An 18,877-nucleotide genomic window follows, 5' to 3' on the forward strand; every position below is an offset into this window, starting at 1 on the left:
CCTGGTCAGGGAACTAAATCACACATGCCACACCTAAGAGTTTGCATGCTGCAACTAAAAAAGTCCACATGCCACAACTAAATAAAAGATCCTGCGTGCCACAACGAAGATCCTGCGTGCTGCAACTAAGACCTGGTGCAGCCAAATAAATAAATAAATATTTACCAAAAAACAGAAAAAAAGAAAGAAATGTTTCGGGTCTTTATTTGCATTAATGGATATGTATATTTGTTGAAATGCATTGAACCGTACAGTTAAATCTGTGCATGTTACTGAATATGTTATATCTCAGTAAAGTACTGTCAGTATAGAAAGTTTAGTAATGTTTATATAACTATAACTAACAAAACCCCCTCAGTGTATAGATTAAACAGCACATCAGACATAATCAAAGAGAGAATTGGTGAACTGGAAGAGAGTTGAAGAGATGACCTGGATTGCATTACAGAGACACAAAGAATGGAAAATACGGAAGAGGAGTTAAAAGATTGGAAGAACAAAAAAAAAAAAAAAAAAGATTTGGAGGACAGTGAAAAGGCCTAGCATACTTCTAATCAGAGTCCTCAAAGGAGAGAACACAAGGAAAGGAGGAAAAAGAGTATCTGGAGAGATACTGGCTGATAATTTTCCCAAACTGGTGAAAGATATGAATTCATAAACAAAGGAAATACAATAGAATTAATAGAAAGGGATCCATACTTAGACTCTTTGTAATATAACTATGAAACACCAATGATATCTTAAAAGCAGGGAGAAAAGACAGATCACCTACAAAGGAATAACAATTAGATTGAGCAGTCTTCTTCATAACCAATATGCATTGCACCTATGATATGCCTACACTGTCCCAGGTACCTTAGGAGGAACAAGACAGATCCAGCCCCTACTGTGTGGAGCTAGCCCACAGTATATCAGAGATGACAGATGTGGAGGGAACAATCACATATGTCACCTGGCCTGGTTGGAGGGCAAGAGAATTGGCAAGAAAACCACAGAAGTAGAACTGTGAACTATGATTTTTTTCCCATTAAGGCTGGATTTTCCCATGTGTTTACCAAGATGAGGTGGGCTTTTCCTCCCAAGGGACTCTGGGGACAGCAGCTGCTATGCTTACACATCCTTCCTTGAGACAGAAGGAGACAGGCCAGATGTCCTAAGGCTGATGGCTTCCTCCCGGGGACCCCTGAGGGAAAAGGAGAGAGCATCCTTCTCCTCAGAGCCTTCTTTGAGCCAGACTGTGTCCCTGCCCCACAGGCCAAGTTGCACCATACTGGGCCCTGGGGTCAGCAGAGGTGACATGTGGGGAGGGGCTTATGCCAGAATGAGGCCAGGAAGTGCCAGTGATGGGAATGCACGCCCTGAGGCATGGAGTGCCGCCCTTGATCACCAAGACCAGGTACCAAGCTGGGATGGGGCTGAGGAGCCACTCAGAAGCTGTCTCCACCCCCAGCCCCCTCCACAAGAATCCCCACAGATTCCACCCTGCGGAGCTCCCCAAATGGTCTTTTTCAGGGGCAGCACATTAGACGGGGAAAAGGACATTCAGAGCTGGGAAAACGCCAATGGCTTCAGTCTTAGACTCTGTCCGGGCTGGGAGCTGACTTCGTGCACCACCATCAACACCTCCGCCGTGGCGCCCTTCCCAAGTCCGCTGCACCAGGCCGGCTTCCTCCATCAGAGTGCCAGGAAGCCCTCTCCCCTACTAGGGGGCTGCGACTATGTCCTGTTTAGCCTTATATTCCCGGGGCCTGGGCGGGATATCTCTACTAGGTGCGTATTCATTTAAGGGGTGGGGCTCTGCTTGAGAGAGGTGGAGGACTTGGTAAGAGGAGGTAGGGGAGACGGAGACGGGATACCGAGGAGGAAGTCCAGGAAGGGGTGAGAAGTTCTTTGGAGAAGTCTGGAAAGGGGGTGGGAAGGTGGAGAGAGGGTGGGAAGGAGGCGAGCAAAGGACAGGGGAAGGGAGGCTTCTCAGGATCTGGCCTGGCTGAGGACCGGCCGCCAGGCGCCCTCACCTAGTCCACCGGTGGACCCGGGCCCCGCCGCCAGGCCCCGTCCCCCGCGGCCTCCGTCCCGCCCTCCTCGGGATTTAGTCCCGGCAGCCTGGGAGGCTCCCCAGCCGCCGCTTCCGCCTTCGCGAGGTGAGGGTCCGGAGAGGGAGGGGCGCTGGCGAGCGGGCTGGAGGGGCGGCGGTCGCTTGGGAGCGCGTCCGCGGGTGCTGAGCCTCCCCTCCCCAGTCCTTACCTTCCGCGGGCGCGTCTCCTCCTGACCCCCATCTCGTGCTTTCCCCTTCTCACCTGGCTACTGGTGCTGGTCTCCCAGCGTCCTGGGCTTTCGCCTTCCCCGACCCTGCTCGTGCTCGATTCCTCGCCACCTCCGAGTGTCCATCTGGACCCTGCCTGGGGTCCTCCGCTTCTTCCGGCCTTCACTAAGTAGGGGGAGGGAGGGGGCCAGGTGTGTGTGCAGGCAGCCGGCACCCAGATCACCTAGAGCCTTATTTAATAAAGATTGGTGGAGTTGCCCTGGAGCCAGGTTAGAGCGAGTGACTCAGGTGTGCCGGCCAGGCTCTGTACCTGGAGCTGAGCTCAGGTGGGTGTGGAAGGGACTGTGCACCTGGCAGACTGGGTGGCTCTGAGCAGTACCTGAGCTTAACCGCCCATCACAAATGCCCGATTTGATCTCAAATGTTGCTGCCTCGGGTGTAGAGGAGGCAATGACCCTGGGCGTCTCTGGGCAGAGGAGGCAGTCTGCCCACATAACGTAGGTATGTGTGGACACCGTAACTTGATGTCTTGTGTGTTGTGTGTGTTTGTGTGGACCTGGGTGTCTCAGACATGAGGCGGTGTATCTTGGAGGCAGTGAACTCAACATGTCTCAAGTAGGTGTGTGTGAGGGGTACCTGGCAGGAAACCTGGTGTTCTACGGCAGCGTATACTGGAATGCCTCAGCTTTGAGAGGACATGTATCTGGGTGTCTCAGGTGTCTTTTGCATCATATCTATAGGAGTGTGTGAGTGTGTGTGTGTGTGTGTGTGTGTGTGTGTGTGTGTGTTGTATCTGCGTATCTCAGGTATGGTGTGGTTAGTGTATCTGGGCATCTCTGGAGTGTATGTGGTGGGTCAGGATGTCTCAGGTGTACCTGAGTGGGTGTGTACAAGGGTGCACTTTAGGCCTAAAAGGTGGTGAATCTGGGTGGCCTAGGGGTACGGGCAGTGTGTCATAATAGCTCAAAGTGAGCAGGGCCACACACCTGGAGTCTGTGCAGCGCTGAAATCTTAGGTGTGAGGAGAACATTCTTCCTGGGGTTTGTGTGTGTGAGGGGCAGGAATCCTGGTTGGTTCTGGTGTCCCTCCCTCTGTACCTGAGTATTTCTGAGGGGTTGAGGGTGGAGCAGGCAACCATGTCTCTGGTTCCTGAGTGTCTCAGGTGCCCACCCTGGGCCATGTGTCTGGGGGACAGGGCACCACAGGGGTTCCTCCTCCAGACATGCTCCACGAGGCGGGCTCCCTGTGGCTGCTCCGGCTGCTCCAGGACATCCAGCTGGCCCAGTTTTACCGACCCATCCTTGAGGAGCTTAATGTTACTCGGCCAGAGCACTTCGACTTTGTAAGACCTGAGGATCTGGACGGCATTGGCATGGGCCGGCCTGGTGAGGGTCCCCTGCCCCAAGGCCCTGCTGTCTCCTTCCGCAGCCTGTTAGTTGCTACTCTCCCCCCCCCACCACACCCACCAGCCCCCTCCTTGCCTGTAAATCCCTTGCAACCTGCTCCCCGCCTCCCCCATTACCCCATCCCTCTGATTCTGGCCTCCCCCAGCCCAGCGTAGACTGGCTGAAGCTCTGAAGAGGCACCGTTCGGGGCTCAAGTCTAAGAACTGGGTCTACAAGGTGTGTGTTTTGGGGCGGCGGTGAGAGGCTTAAAGGGCCAGCTCAGGCCCCGGCAGGGGCTGGGCTGAGTGGCAGAGAAGGATGTATGCAGGGTTCCACACACGTGATTTCCACCACTGTTTCAGATCCTTGGGGGCTTTGCCCCAGGGCAGAAGGAGACCACCCCACCCTCAGACAGCCTTCCATCCCTCCCTGAGCCAGATGGGGGACTCAAGTGTCTCATCCCAGACCGGGCTGTGTGCAGAGGGGAGCTTCTGGGCTCCGGCTGCTTTGGTGTGGTGCACCGAGGGCTGTGGACACTGCCCAGTGGCAAGGCTGTGAGTCTCCAGGGAGCCCACTTCATTCTGGGTACCTGGGTCAGCTTCTCCCTCTGTTCTGTGTGCCTCTCTGCTCTGGCCTTGGCTTAACTGTTCCCTACGTTGCCTGATGGTGCTTCCCCCCACCCCCAGGTCCCAGTGGCTGTCAAGTCCCTCCGGGTGGGTCCCGAAGGCCCCGAGGGCACTGAGCTAGGGGACTTCCTGCGAGAGGTATCCATCATGATGAACTTGGAACACCCACACTTGCTGTGTCTGCACGGCCTCGTACTGGGCCAGCCTCTGCAGATGGTGAGCAGACCCAGACGCCAGCTCCCGGGACAGTCCCGGGGGCCGATGTGCGACAGGAGGGTGAGCGCCAGGGTCTCGTGTGGCCGGACCACCGCTCGCACGGCTGTGCTCCCACAGGTGATGGAGCTGGCGCCCCTGGGCTCTCTGCACGCACGCCTGACCGCCCCGGCCCCCACGCCCCCGCTGCCCGTGGCCTTGCTCTGCCTCTTCCTGCGGCAGGTGGCGGGGGCCATGGAGTACCTGGGGGCCCGCGGGCTGGTGCACCGAGACCTTGCTACGCGCAACTTGCTGCTGGCTTCACCGCGCACAATCAAGGTGGCTGACTTCGGGCTGGTGCGGCCGCTGGGCGGCGCTCAGGGCCACTACGTCATGGGCGGACCCCGCCGCATCCCCTACGCCTGGTGAGGGGTCGGGCGGAGGGGAGGGATCTGAAGGGCAGGAGCTGAGGGGGTGCGGAGGGGCTGGACCTCTGAGGGAGGCGTGGACTGGAGGAGTCGTCGTCGGGTCTGGAAGGGCCAGGAAAGAAGGACTTCTGAGCACCACGGCGGGCGCACTAAAGGGGCGTGCCCAGTGGCAGGTGGGCGCTCCGGGGCACACACCCGGCACACATCCAGCCCCCTTCAGCTCCGCTTCCGCAGGTGTGCGCCGGAGAGCCTGCGCCACGGGGCCTTCTCTTCTGCCTCGGACGTGTGGATGTTTGGGGTGACGCTGTGGGAGATGTTCTCCGGGGGCGAGGAGCCCTGGGCCGGGGTCCCGCCGTACCTCATCCTGCAGCGGCTGGAGAAGGACCGAGCCCGCCTGCGTAGGCCTCCGCTCTGCTCCAGGGCCCTCTACGCCCTCGCCTTGCGCTGCTGGGCCCCCCACCCTGCTGACCGGCCCACCTTTTCCTACCTAGAAGGGCTGCTCCAAGAGGTGGGAACTCCTGCCTCCCCAGAAACACTCAGTCTCTTTTCCCTCCGTTCCCTCTCCTAGAGTTCCATGCACAAGACTAATGTATACTGGTTCCCGGGTTGGGGTCTGGGACTTGGCTCTGAACGAAGCAGATCCAGTCGCCGCCTTCAGGGTTCTCAGAGCCGCAGGGAGACAGCTGGGGTCTAGTGGGTGCAGGCTGAAGGGCCGGGGGCTGGAGCAGAGAGAGGGAAGCCCAGAGCCCAGAGCAGTAGGATGTAGTGGGTGTTTGACAGGCAGAGGAAAGGTTCAGCGTGGGAGGGGGAAGTACGGTGATTAAGATGGCAGAGGCATCTTAGGGGTGCACCAAGGAGGGACTCGTGAGACACAGTAAATAACCAGCGCTAACACCTAGAGCACTCGATCTGTGTAAGATACTGTACTAAGTGCCTTACGTGTATCCTTATACATGTTCACTCATTCAATCCTCACAACAACCCAGCTCGATTTTAGAGAGGGGGCAGTTAAGGCACTGACAGTTTAAGCGATTTGCCAAAAGTCACACAGGAAGTGGAGGATGGAGATCTGAATCAGTCAATATGACTTCAGCGCTGTGCCGTAAATCACTATCTACTCTACTATTAAAGGAGTTTGGTCCTTAACTCCGAGGGCACCTGGGGGCCATGGAAAGGGCTGTGAGCAGGGGAGTTATAAGCCACATTTCCAGGTTATGTCACTCTGGTTTGGTGCAAGAATGGATTAGAAGGACGGTACTGAAGGTAGAAAAACCAGTAGGCCACAGTGGCTGTGAAGCAGAAGTAAGATGAAGAGGTCTGGACGAGGGTCGAGGCAGTGGTGCTATGGTGAAGTGGAAAATTCCCAGAGGTGCTTGGGAGGCAGATATGATGGGCCTGGGTGTGGAGTAAAAGCAGTGTGCAGGGTGACTCTCCCCTTGGTCCCCTAGGTAGAGGCAGGGTCCCCCTTTGTTGCTCCTTGACCCCTGGGCTGTGTCCAGCTTGGCATGGAATCCAGGTCTGCCTTCTCCACTGGATTACAACTGAGGGACAGGGACAGTTCCACCCTGGGGCCAGGACAGAGTACCTACCTGGTATGGGTTTGCTTGGTGGGTACACGAACAGTCTCCACTCTGTTCCCATGATATTACCCTTCTGACTCAGGCCACAAGCCCAGCCACCCTCTCCTCCTGTCTCTATAGGCCTGGCCTCCTGAGGGACGTTGTGTGAGGGACGTCACAGAGCCCGGTGCCCTGAGGATGGAGCCTGGTGACCCCATCACTATCATCGAGGGCAGGTGAGGGCCTCGTGCCTCCCACCCATCCCCAGGGGGAGGACTCCCTCCCCACCCTCCTGGCCCTGGTCCCAGCTCAGCTTCTCCCCAGCTGCTTGAACCCCAATGCTCTGCCTCATCTCCTCCTCTCCCCACTGGGCCCCGAGAGCTCCACCACAGTCCTGGCCTCCGGGCTGGAGCCACCGCTGGCCCATAGAGCCCTTTTGTTTTAGAGAGAAAAAAAGCTTCCCTTCCTCCAGGCAGATGCAGCTCCATGGCGCACAGCTTGTGAGCTGAATGTGGGCTGGAGCCCAGCCCTCACTCTCCCCTGGCTCCCATCCCCTTCACCAGCGCCTCTTCCCACAGCCCCGACTCCACAACCTGGAAGGGCCAGAATGGTCGCACATTCAAAGCGGGCAACTTCCCAGCCTCGGCAGTGACGCTGGTAGACTCACCAGCCACCCGTCCAGTCCTCAGAGGCTCCCCTGCCCGGGGAGAGCGACGCCAGGGAAACATAGATGGGTGAGGACCTGATACAGTTGGGGGCAGAGCTGGACTGGGGGAACCAACCAAGTCTAGCAACTTCTCTGGAAGGGGAGCCTGGGGAGGCGGATGGGGTAAAGCTGGGGGGGAGGCTGGACTTGCCTTCCCGCTGGAGCTTCCACTCTGGGTCTCGGCCTGCCTGGAAGCCCCAGAGATTCCTTGGGAGAGGGCACTGCTATATGGGGTAGGGCTGGGGGGTGTGGAGAACGAACTGGAACACTCTCCAACAGGGACAGAGTGAAGGTAAAGCTTCGGGATCCCCCTCCAGCTCGGGGCCAGAGAAGGGATGTGGCCCTGCAGAGGACGAAAGGTGGGCATGGAGGTGGGGACAGGGCTTCCAGGGTCTCCGAGGACGTCAAGGACAAGCCTCTGGCGATGCCCCCTGCTCTGAAGCCCTGCCTGTGCAGATATGATTTCCCCACCTGTGGTTTCCCGGCCCCCATTCTGCCTGCTGACATCCTGGCTGTACTTCAGACAGCGTCTCCCCACTGCAGCCCTGGCAGTTCTTTGGACCCTCAGCTGCTTCGGCCTGGGCGTCCATCCTGCACACCTAGTTTCTTGTCCCCCCGACACGAAGACCACCCCGAGGACAGTACAGATAGCCAGAGAATGGGAAGAAGGCAGCTGGGCTTTCTCTCAAGTTATTTTTTCTCAAATGTGTAGGCATTTCCAAGAGTCTGGAGTCGGTTCTGTCCCTGGGCCCCCGCCCCACAGGAGGTGGGTCGAGCTCCCCCGAACTTCGACATGCCAGAACTGTGCCCCAGGGACCCCCAGGCGTGCCCCCCTGCTCCCCCGTAGCCACCAGCTCCTCTTCCCAGCCCAGCCAGCCTCCCAGGGAGCGGCCTCCCTGGCCCAAAAGAGAACACCTACACAGTCACCCTGTGGGAGCGCCTGGAGCCAGCAAAGCCGCCGTCCCCTCTGGGGGACCCTTGCCTGACCCCGAGTTGCAGAGGAGGATTATGGAGGTGAGGTCTCCCTGAAGAGTCCTGGTGTCCAGAAGGGGCTACGGGCTGGCAAAGGGCCTAAGTGGGGCTTTGTCCCCGGCAGGTGGAGCTGAGCGTGCATGGAGTCACCCACCAGGAGTGCCAGGAGGCTCTAAGAGCCACCGGGGGTGACGTGGCTTCTGCCATCCGGAACCTCAAGGTACAGCCACACCCTTCTCTCGGGTCCCTGCCCCTCCCAGCCTGGCCCTCTGGCCGCCAGCTGCCTTTCCTCTCGTCCCCACAGGTGGACCAGCTCTTCTATCTCAGCAGCTGGTCCAGAGCGGACTGCCGGCGCATCCTGGAGCGTTACCAGTGGGACCTCTCAGCCGCCAGTCGCTACTTCCTGGCACGGCCCTGAGCTCTGCTCCTTTGGGCACAGACACCAGATGGACCAAGGGCCTGGTCACGTGGGACCAAGCAGAACCGGAACAAGGTCCTGACAGGGTGTGTTCCCACCTGGGGAGAGCCTGCCACGGGCAGGTACCGGAGGAGCCCAGGATTGGGCACTGGTGAGTGTCTCCTCACCCTGCCCGTTGGTCTCTGAGGGCGTGAGCTCCCTTGGCCATAGGAGGATCTAGTGCACTCTGCCCACCACATTCCCAACAAAGGAGGACTTGGAGGAACAGAGCTGCGACACGTCACACCCATGGGAAGCTTCTATCGCTACAGAAGATGAGCAAGAGGCCGTTCTGGGCCGCGGGAACAAGCATCCTGGACTGCCATCAGCTACCACACTGGGCTGTGTGGGAGCAGCCATCCTGACTCGGGGCATATGGACCAAACTGCCTTGGCTTGGTCTGGGGCCATCATGGGTGATGAAAGTGGCTCTCCTGGACTCGAGGACACTTGATCCTGGCAGCATGGATTAGGAGATGGGCCAGCCCCCGCCCATCCAAGCTGTCATATTTCCCTTTGTTTCCTCCCACACCCAACTCTTTCTCCTGCCCTCTCCCACTACATACATCTTCCAATGTCCAAAAAGTTACAAAGTTTATACGAATATAACATACAAAGATGCAGCCTCCTTCCTAAGGAAGGGGTAGGAAGGGGTGGTAAGGCACAGGAAGTTGCAGCAAGCACCAGCTGAGGGAGAGGAAGTCGGCATCGGGGCCCTGGCCCTATAGCTATCGGGGCGGGGGAGGTAGGGATCCCCCTCAGAGCACCATCATCTGAGGCTGAACTAATTGGCCAAGCTGATGCGGGGAGAGGGTGACCGGGTCAGCCATCTTCGGTGCTGCTTGACCTTCCCCACCCCAGCCCTGTCATAAAACCCTGCATTCTAAGGCCTCATCTGGAGCAGAGGCCCTGGAGGGGGTTGGGAGAAAGTCAGCAGGGAAAGTTGGAAAGCCGATACGCCCGTGTGCTGAGGGTCTGCTGGAGGCAGTGGTGGGAAGTAGCAGGGGAAGGGCTCTCGTATATACCCTTCCGGAGGGGCTACAGGTGAAGCAGGCCAGGGGAGTAGGGGAGGCATGGGGCACCAAGCCTCCAGCCTCTCAGGCAGCCCTGTCTCTCCCCTGCAGTGCACATGGAGGGAAAGGGGCTGCCTCTGAGGCGGGGCCAGGGCAGGTGACCATCTTGAATTCTGGTTGAGATGATGGTCTCCTCACCCCGAGGTGGCCTCTAACTGGTGATGGCAGAGGGCCCAGCGCCTCCTCGCTTCTCAAAGAACATGTAGTCCTGAGGGAAGGGCATGGTCAGCAGGAGATCTGGCTGGGCCAGCCTGGCTCAGGAATCACAACCCAGGTCTGGAACCACAAGCCCCCATAGACTCTGTCCCTAACCCTCTCCTAGCAGGAGACCAAGAAGTGCTCAAAACCTCAGAGTGAGAGCAAAAGGGCAGCGGGGGGCAGGGGCGGGGGCCCCGACTCACAATGAGGAACGTGGCTCCCAGCAGCACAGCCTTCACCCTCACATCCAGGTCCAGTGGGAACTGCAGGCCGAAGTCATCTGCATCGGTGAGGGCTTCTCGGAGCAGCCCACCCCACTGCTTGCTGATGCGGCCCACACTGCGGGATTCATCTGGAGTCTTCACCTGGCAGGAGAGAAGGAAAGAGGGAGGGAGGGAGGACCCGCATGGGGAGGATGTGCCTGATCTCATCGGCATCCAGTCTCACTCCCACAGTCACCACATACGAACTGTGCAGGCTCTACACCTAGCGAGTCCTCCCAAAGCCTTGGGTTTCCATGTGACATCTGGGGAAACTGAGGCACCCGAGGTCACACTGTGAGTCCACAGCAAAAATCAGGTTGCAGGCTCAGATCCGTTGTTCTTGAAAGGCCACGTATGACTACTAGACATCAGTGCTGGGAGAAACAGAAGCACAATACAGTCTAATCTCCTTAGGGGATGGCCAGGCACTAGGTTTGTTTTGGTTACCAAAGTCCCTGCCGCCCACGGTTTGTGCAGTTTGTGCCCTGCACAGAGTAGCCTGGCCAAGCCGGCAAGGGAGGCTGCTGAATGTCTGGCTGCACTCTACCAGCCGACCAGGCTGCTAGAAGGCCCAAAGGGGTGCCTGTCGTCCTCGCATCTGCAAGGTAGGGAGGACTCTAGCATGGCATGCAAGCCTCATCCAGGGTGGATCCGAGCCCATCTAGTGGGGGGAGGGGACAGCAGAAAGTGGCCTCTGAGGACCAGGATTTCCACTGGCCTCCCTAGGCCCAGCAGCAACAGGCCCTGCCAGTGTGGATGGTAATTCACCGTGACTCCCTGGACTTTTTCCTATGCTCATTCTCCAGTGGCTAGAACTAGAGCGATGTCCTTCCCATCTCCTTCCCGCATGGTCCTACAGCCCTGGGCCGTTTCCTGCAGACCAGTCCCAGGGTGGGTAGGGCCTCTCCCAGCCAGCCCTGCGGTCCCAGTGCAGCCCCAAATGTGGACCATTCATAATTATGTAAAAGGAAGACTGGCCCATTGAGAACCCCACGATCTACATATTCCCAACCAGAGTTCACCCAGTTACCTCTTTCCCAACCAGTTCCCATCACAGAACCTTCCCCCAGCTACCAAGGTGACTCAGTTTTTAAAAGTAACCTAAGATAAGGCACATCATCAGAAGCCTTGGAAAGTCTACTGGGATACACCTGTTGTTTCTCCCTTATCTACACAGATATTCAAGTGCCTCTGTCTTCTAGAAAGTAAGGTGTTTCCCAGGCCTTACTTTGAAATGGTCATCACTTGGGTTCTCCAGGCTCCAGGTTGGTGATTGAAATGCATGGTAAGAAGGATTCCAGGCTGGGGGTGGGTGGGTGGACGTCTGGACTTATCGGTTGGCAGGGCAAGCCACAGGATGTTAACAAGTTAAATTAGTGCTTGCTCCAGGGCTTGGGCTCACGAACTCACACACAGCGGCCATGCGGGCCCAGCCCATGGTACACTCAGTAAGCATCCTTCACCCTAAATCCAGCCTGACCTTAGATTTTTTTTCTCCCTCAACACAGGGCTGCAGGTCACAATCAGCATTGGCCCTTAAGGTGAAACCCTCTTTGCCATATTTTTATAAGACCGTGGGCCATCCTATTTCTGAATAGAGGAAAACTGGAAATGTGGTAGGCACCACAGTGGATTTGGACTGATGAGCTCTTGACCGTCCTGTTGGCCATCCTGCCGCACGGATCATCTCGGTTTCTGAAGGTCCCAGGAATCTCCCCTTATTCCTGATACCTCAAAGTTGGTGTCTGTGCCACAGCCACAGGTCCAGCAGGGCCCCACCACTCGCAGGACGGTCTGGCGGTCAGCGTCTTGGATGGAGAACTTGGGGAGGAAGGGATGCCAGGTCTGTAGAACGTGGCCAATGGTGGTGCCTGGTGGAGCCTGTACTTCCATCTGGAGTGGGCAGCAGACAGGATCACTGCCTAGCCAGGCACCCTGGCCCAAGCGCTCACCGGTCTAGCTTTATCACCTGTCTCCCCTCACAAGACCTCCCATCCCCTTCACTAGACCACCTGTCATCCCTCTCACTAGACCTCCCATCCCACCTAAGCCCAGCTCCCACAGGAGGCACGCCTCATTTCATGCCTCATCCTGGTCGTGCCCTGGTCATCGGCCTGCCCCCTACCCAAGTTTCTCCCTGGCCCCATCCTTCCCCGCCCACCTCCTGGAGGCCACAGGGACAGCAGCTGCAGCCACAGTGGAGGGGGCGGAGCAGGCGCAGCACCTCTCTGTCCCCGGGGTCCACCAGGCGTACACGCAGGGGCCGGCGGGCGCCACAGCATAGCCGCGCACAGCAGTTGCTCTCCTCTGCCGCCTGACCCAGGGGCTGTCCGGCTCCCGAGCGCAGTTCGTAGCGGTTACAGGTCTCCCAGCCCAGGAGCGCTGCCAAGGGGTGACACACTGAGGCTCGGACACCAGCGCCTGCCCAAGAGCCCACTATTTGCCCCCGTCACGAGGCCCAACATACTCCTCCTTTCACTCACCTTCCACCCGCTCAGCCTTCTGGTGAATCAAGATCTGATCAATCTGGAAAGAGAGTAGGGGAACGCGCAGACATCAGATGGCCGGCCTAGTCGCCTGGGTCCCCTCCCTGTCACTCCTCCCTCCCTCCCTCCCTCCCTCTCACTCACCTGCGCCAGGAATTCGAGGCCAAAAGGCACCCCTGGCAGTGGCAAAAAGGGGGCAGCTGGTCCCGGGGCCCCAGGGCCGGGCGAGGGGAAGACAGCAAAGCCGGGCGCAGGGGTAGGCACGTGGGCGGGCATTGGTGCCTGCCCCGGCCCGGGCCCAGGATGCAGCGTCGGCTCCGGGTACCCAGCGGTCACAGGGTAGGGAGGTGGGGGCGAAGGGGCGTAGCCTGTGGGGGGCAAGTAGCCTGTGGGGGAACAGGAGTAGGTTAGAAGGGGCCCCCGACCTCATCTCTTTACCCCTTGGCCCATGGGCCGCGAGGCTGCGGGGAAAATGTGGTGGGAAGAGAATGAGAAAGATGGGGCGGGGGAGCAGGGCGGCGGCTTCTCGGGAGGAAGGGAGGGGCCCCACACAGCCAGTCCGAGCACATTCCCGGAGGATGCGTCCGACACCGGGTTCCCAAGTCCGTGGCGGGGGGGCGGATAACGGAGACCCTCGGCCTTGCGACCACTTACCTGCCATGGGAGAAGGGCGAGGGTTCGCGGGATGTCGGTGTCCCGGAGGCTTAGTTCTAGAAGTGGAGGCAAGCTCGGAGACAGCCAGACAGACACAAAGACAGACACAAAGATGGACAGGCAAACGCAGAGCGGCAGCTGCGCCCAGCGCCGGCCCAGGGTCTCTAGGGCGGCGCTTCTGACTCAGGGAGAAACCGAAAGTGTCAGCGGGCAAGGCGGGGGCCCTGGGACCCTGGATTCCCTCAGGGGCCCCAGAACCGCCCCCTCCCTTTGTTCTCCCATTCTCCGCAGAGGCGGCTGTTGGCAGACGGCAGGACAGATGGACCCGCAGTCAGACCGACGGCCCCACCTCAAGGGAGGTCTCCTGACCCGTTCCCCCTGCTCACCTGAAGCCCCTAGAATAGCCCGGGTGCCCAGCACTCTGCAGCTCTCGGGAGCTGGTGGAGGCGGGCCCAGGAGCTGACTCCACCCCCCGACCCGTCCAGGCCCCGCCCCTCCCAGCTGAAGCAGAGCGCCTGCGCAGGAAGACTGCCGGCTCTCCTGCGGCGCCGGGACTTCAGGCCACCCGCTTCACGGCTTGGCGGGCGTCCCCGCCCTTTCCGCTCGGATGCAGAAGCCCAGAGATGAAGCTCGCCTGCGAGGGTAGCCGGGTGAGCCCTAGCCCTGCGACTCCCGCCAGGCCTGCGGGCGCAGAGTGGTCAGTGCCCCTTGGTGGGAACGAGGGCCGCTTGCGCGGCTCGGGAGCCCAGGCTCCTCCTCCCGAGGGCGGTTCGGGCCTCGCTGACGCAGCGGAACACCCTGCACACTCACCCATTGGCTTCTAGGACTGACTCCTGGCTCCCCTTCTGCCTCCCTGGGGCAACCTTGCTAGTCTCCTCTCCCTGACGTAGCAGTGACCCACACAGACCCGTTGCAATTATAGTACTTCCTTCAGGCGCCCCCAGCCACACGGGGGATAGACTGCCAGACAGTGTCAGTAACGAGTGGGCGTGAGGTGAGGCTCAGGGGGGCCAGAGGAGACAGCGCGGTCCGCAGGAAAGCCTTCTCCCAACAAGAATCACTTCTTTCGCTTTGTTTGAGTCCTGAGCCCAGGCCCGCAGGTGTGAGGAAGTCCTGCGCCTTGGGGGCCTATAGGCTGAGCGGCAAGAGATGAGTTCAGAGTCCGGCCCACGTGCACAGAGGGCCTTGTGGGAGCTGCGCTTTGGCCCCCAGGGCAGTGGGGAGCCCACTGAAAGATTTTCAGTCAGAGGGAGAAGGTCAGATGTTTTAGGAAAACCATTTAACCTGTATGGTGGAGACCAACAGAGGCCCCCAGGCTGGGTTGGCAGTAGTCTGGGGGAGAGGATGGTTGTGATAGTGTGGACAGAAGTGGCAGATTTTGGAGATATTTAGACAATAATATGGAACTTGTTTGGGAAGTGAGATGTGGAGGTGAGGAGTCCAGGATGACCTCAGGTGCCTGTCTGGTGACCAGGCAGATGGAGGTCTCACCCATCAAGATGCACATGGGGAGAAGCAGGTTTGGCGGCTTCTTTGTCCCTATGTCCATGTTCCTCTGGGCTGGTCCTACAGCTTCAGTCATCATCTTCAAACCCAAATGCTGGGCCTCTCCCCTGGTATCCCTTAGTGCCCCAGATTCTACCTGGCCCAAACCACGCGCCAGCCTCCACCAAAACACAGACATACAGAAGTTCAGTTATTCAACAGAGATTTAATGAGCCCCTACTATATGTCAGACAGGTAATAGAAATATTTAGCAGTTTTTAAAAATTCCCAGTCTCCTGGGGTTTACATTTTAGTGGGGAAGAGACAGACAAGGTACTTAAAATACATCAGAAGTCAGACGGTGACAAGTGCTATAAAGAAAAATAGAGCAGGATAAGAAGGACAGAGAATGGTGGACAAGAGTTGCAATTTTATAGGGGGAAGACTAGAAAGTGATGGCTGAGCAAAGACCTAAAGGAGGTCAAGGATTAAGCCATGCAGACTTCTGGGTGAAGAGTTTTTCAGACAGAGGGAACAAGGGCAGAGGCCCTGAGGTAGAAGTGTGCCTTGTTTGTTCAGTGAACCAAAAAGCCAGTGTGGCTGGAATGGAATGAATGAGGGGGAAGAAAGAGAGATCACAGGAGGCCAGATCACATACAGCCCTGTAGACCATTGGCTTCTACTCTGAGTGAAATGGAAAGTGTTGGCCAGAGAAGAGATATGAGATTTACATACTGAGACAGTGTTCCTCAACCCTGGCCACAAGTTCGAATCATCTGGGGTGCTGTAAAAATACCTCTAGCTGGGCCCCACTTCATAGCAATTACATTAGAATATCTGGGGTGAGGTGCAGACATAGGAACTTTTTGAGAATTCCCCGGTAGATTTTAAATTGCAGCTAAGGCTGAGGGTGACAGTGTTAGAAGGATTTCTCTCTGTCTCTTTCTCAGGCGGCTTTGTCCGGAGTAGGCTGTAGGTAGGCAAGGGCAGAGGGAAGTTCTTTCAGAAAGCTAGATGAGATTTGCAGGTGGCGTGGACCAGCTGCCAGAGTGGTAGCAATGGAGGTGGTGAGAAATGGTCAGTTTCCAGTTATGTATTTGAGCCAACAGGACTTGATGATGGCTTGGATATAGAATGTGAGGAAAAGGGAAGTCAAAGTTGACTCAGGCTTGGCCCAGGAGACCCTTCACTCTTACTGCTTTGTCATTTCCTGCCTGCCCACTCCATCCTGAGCTCCAGGCACTCCAGTTCTCCTCGACTTGTTACCAGTATAATCTTGTCCGTTTTTCTGGTGAACTATGCATGCTGAAAACCCAGCAAATGCGCCAAAGTCTTACCAGTCTCCTAAGGCAAACAAGCCCACCTCAGTATCTACTTGTAACACTGAACACATTGTATCAAATTATTTTTTAAAGGGTCTGTCTCCACTGCTGAAATCTGAGTTTCTTGGTATGTACAAGAAGGAAAAAGCTCAGCTTTGGAAACTGGACAGAAGAGAGTTTGAATCACAGCTTCCCCAGGTCCTGGCTGTATGATACAGAAGAAGTTGCTTCACCTCTCTTAGCTTCACTTTCCACTGACTTGCAGGACTGTTGAGAAGACTGGTAACAATGTGCAGCAATAATAGGGACCAATTACCACGTGGTCCTTATTTATCTTGGTTTTCCAAGAGTCTGACCCACAGGGAGGATCAAAGCAAAGGTATTAGGGATATATTACATGGACGGTGGCCATGCCAAATGTCAGGGTTTCCTCCAGCTGGAGGTTCCCTGTGCTCCAGATGCTGCCTGAGATGAAGGGTGGATGGAAATGCAGCAAGGGCACTGCACTGGGAAGTAGGAGCCTGGGGATCCAGTGTCGGCTCTGCCACTGGCACTCTGGACCACTCTGGAGGTCCCCCTGAGGCCTTATTTTACTCTATTTTATTTTATTTTGGCCACACCGTGCGGCTCATAGGATCTTAGTTCCCCAACCAGGGACTGAACCCAGGCCCACAGCAGTGAACTCGCAGAGCCCTAACCACTGGACTGCGAGGGAATTCCCCTATTTAATTTTTTAAAAATTTACTTATTTGGCTGCAATGGGTCTTGGTTGCGGCACGCAGGACCTTCATCCCAGCATGTGGGATCTTTTTTTTCGTTGTGGCCTGTGGGCTCTTTAGTTGCGGCATGTGAACTCTCAGTTGCGCATGTGGGGTCTAGTTCCCTGACCAGGGATCAAACCCGGGCCCCCTGCACTGGGAGCGTGGAGTCTTAGCCACTGAACCACCAGGGAAATCCCTCCCCTCATATTTAAAATGAAGAGATATTGTGATCCTCTACTAATACACCTCAAGTGTATGCCTCCTCCCTGGATATAAATGCTTCAGTGGCTCCCCATTGCCCTCAGAAGGGTCCAACCTCTCAGCACAAGGCATTCCACCATTTGGCCCCGTCTGTCCTCATCTTTCACTACTGACCCTCTCATGATCTTCAAGCCAGCCACCAGCAATTCTTTCTGGTCTTGAAGGCACAGGGCTCCTTGCCTCCAAGGCTCTTGCCTTGGTCTGGAACACGCCACTCTCCCTCATCACTTAACTCCTGCAGGTCTCCACTGAACACTGTACACTGCAGCTGCTACAGGGTCTGGAGCTTAGCCAGGACTAGGGTCGGAGATAAATTCTGGATTTAGAAATATGCAGATTGTAATTAAAGCTATGGGGCCAAATGAAATTACCTAGAAATCGTCTCACTCAGCTAAACGGTCTGCACTTTTTTGAATGCACACCGTCAGAAAAATTAAGTATGTACCCCTCAGTATACTATACAGATATGCACGTTTATAAAATATACACAAAAATAGAAATTTTAAAAGGTGAAATTAAAATATGTATACCTATGAGTTCTACTTTTTTTAAATTAGAAATTGGAAACCATTGATTTAAATTGGGTATAGACAAGAAGCCGGCAGAGGAGCCACAGAGATAGGGAAGACCAGGAGCATGGTGTCAGAGAAGGAACAGGATGTGTTCGAGGACAGTTTGGCCAACTGTATCAAATGCTGCAGAGGCTGAGGAAGATGAGATTGAAAATCATCCACTGGGTCTGGCAACCAAGAGGTCATAGTGATTCATGGGATCCTTCCAAGGGCATCTATGGGGAAGAGATGGGATAGAAGACTGACCAGAGTGGGTTGCAGAGTAAACTTGAGGCCAGATCTCTCTCCTGAGCTCAGACACCTCCCTGAGCTCCCCAACTACCTGCTTGGTGCCTCCACTTGGATGTCTCCCAGGCATTTCAGAAGCAACATGTCCAAAACTGACCTCCTGATCTGCCTCCCTCTAATCTGCCCCACCCTTCAGTATTTCTCATCTAAGTAACAGCACCTCCATCCAACCCGGTGCGTAAACCAGAAATCTCCCTCTCATTCACCCCTTCTGAATTGAACATTTTTACCACCTCTTCCACCCTCCGCCAAGCCACCGTCACCATCTCACACCTGGACCTCTTTAGTGGCCTCCTGGCTGGTTTCCCTGTTGCCATCCTTGCTGTCCTCTGATTGGTTCTCCAGATCTTTTAAACACATAAATCAGATCCTAGCACTCTCTCACTTTAAACCTTTCAATGACTTAACCGTTGCGCTGCAAATAAATTCTGAGCACCTCACCACACCACACGTCAGCCACGCTGCTTTTGCTCTTTCTCCAACACGCCCAGTTCTCTCCTGCCTCAGGGATTTCAAACTGCTCCATTTCGGCCTGTTTGCCAGGTATTCTTTCTGCCAAAAACACACTTCCCCTCCACTCTGCGCATGGTTAGTTCCAGCTTCAACAGGACCTCCTCTGCGAGGCCTTCCCATCTAAAGGAGCACACCCTCCACTGCCCCATTGTTCCAGCCCCCCTGTTCTTTTCTTTCAAGCACATAGCATACCTCACAGTGATATATTTGTGTTTAGTTGTTTAAGGTCTGTTTCCTATACCAGATGGGAAACCCCACGAGGGAAACATGGTGTCTGTCTCGTGCATGGTTCAATTTCCTTGTAACATGTGTCTGTCTGACACGTGACCAACACTTGATGAGCACTGGTTTAATAAAAATTGCCCACTAAATACCCTCCAGTTCTCTGCTGTAGGTGCTACTCCAGCCCACCTT

At 56.3% G+C, this 18,877-nt stretch overlaps 2 protein-coding genes and 1 long non-coding RNA gene across 18 annotated transcripts; 2 read left to right on the forward strand and 1 right to left on the reverse strand.

The window, feature by feature from the left end:
* The first annotated feature begins 1,816 nt into the window (after window positions 1–1,816).
* Window positions 1,817–9,208, forward strand: TNK1 (tyrosine kinase non receptor 1). 13 transcript variants are annotated; one of them, XM_004266922.4, is made up of 12 exons: window positions 1,821–3,648; window positions 3,815–3,885; window positions 4,011–4,202; window positions 4,335–4,490; window positions 4,608–4,891; window positions 5,129–5,402; window positions 6,595–6,689; window positions 7,017–7,187; window positions 7,439–7,518; window positions 7,872–8,173; window positions 8,256–8,351; window positions 8,436–9,208. In XM_004266922.4, exons 1-12 carry the CDS (start codon window positions 3,486–3,488, stop codon window positions 8,547–8,549), a joined length of 1,998 nt encoding a protein of 665 aa, XP_004266970.1. In that variant the 5' UTR covers window positions 1,821–3,485; the 3' UTR covers window positions 8,550–9,208. The 13 variants fall into 13 exon arrangements, 12 of the variants coding, with proteins under 12 accessions (XP_033278907.1, XP_033278908.1, XP_004266970.1 ...); XM_049702361.1 differs by having other exon boundaries at window positions 1,821–2,141; window positions 3,484–3,648; window positions 4,335–4,891; XM_049702360.1 differs by having other exon boundaries at window positions 1,822–2,764; window positions 3,459–3,648; window positions 4,335–4,891.
* Window positions 9,165–13,905, reverse strand: PLSCR3 (phospholipid scramblase 3). 4 transcript variants are annotated; one of them, XM_033423020.2, is made up of 8 exons: window positions 13,648–13,905; window positions 13,262–13,439; window positions 12,752–12,993; window positions 12,605–12,647; window positions 12,283–12,503; window positions 11,853–12,014; window positions 10,062–10,223; window positions 9,165–9,868 (listed from the first exon to the last, which is right to left on the reverse strand). In XM_033423020.2, the coding sequence occupies exons 2-8, from the start codon at window positions 13,266–13,268 to the stop codon at window positions 9,812–9,814; spliced, it is 894 nt and encodes a 297-aa protein (XP_033278911.1). In that variant the 5' UTR covers window positions 13,269–13,439; window positions 13,648–13,905; the 3' UTR covers window positions 9,165–9,811. The 4 variants fall into 4 exon arrangements, with proteins under 4 accessions (XP_033278911.1, XP_033278913.1, XP_033278912.1 ...); XM_033423022.2 differs by having other exon boundaries at window positions 12,376–12,503; window positions 13,262–13,693; XM_033423021.2 differs by having other exon boundaries at window positions 12,346–12,503; window positions 13,262–13,663.
* Window positions 13,784–17,626, forward strand: LOC125962146 (uncharacterized). The gene is made up of 2 exons (XR_007473628.1): window positions 13,784–13,911; window positions 14,196–17,626. It is a non-coding gene; the product is annotated as an uncharacterized LOC125962146 (long non-coding RNA).
* The last annotated feature ends 1,251 nt before the right edge of the window (window positions 17,627–18,877 follow it).

The sequence above is a fragment of the Orcinus orca genome, chromosome 19 (genome assembly GCF_937001465.1).
Source record: "Orcinus orca chromosome 19, mOrcOrc1.1, whole genome shotgun sequence".
Classification (NCBI taxonomy): Eukaryota; Metazoa; Chordata; class Mammalia; order Artiodactyla; family Delphinidae; genus Orcinus; species Orcinus orca.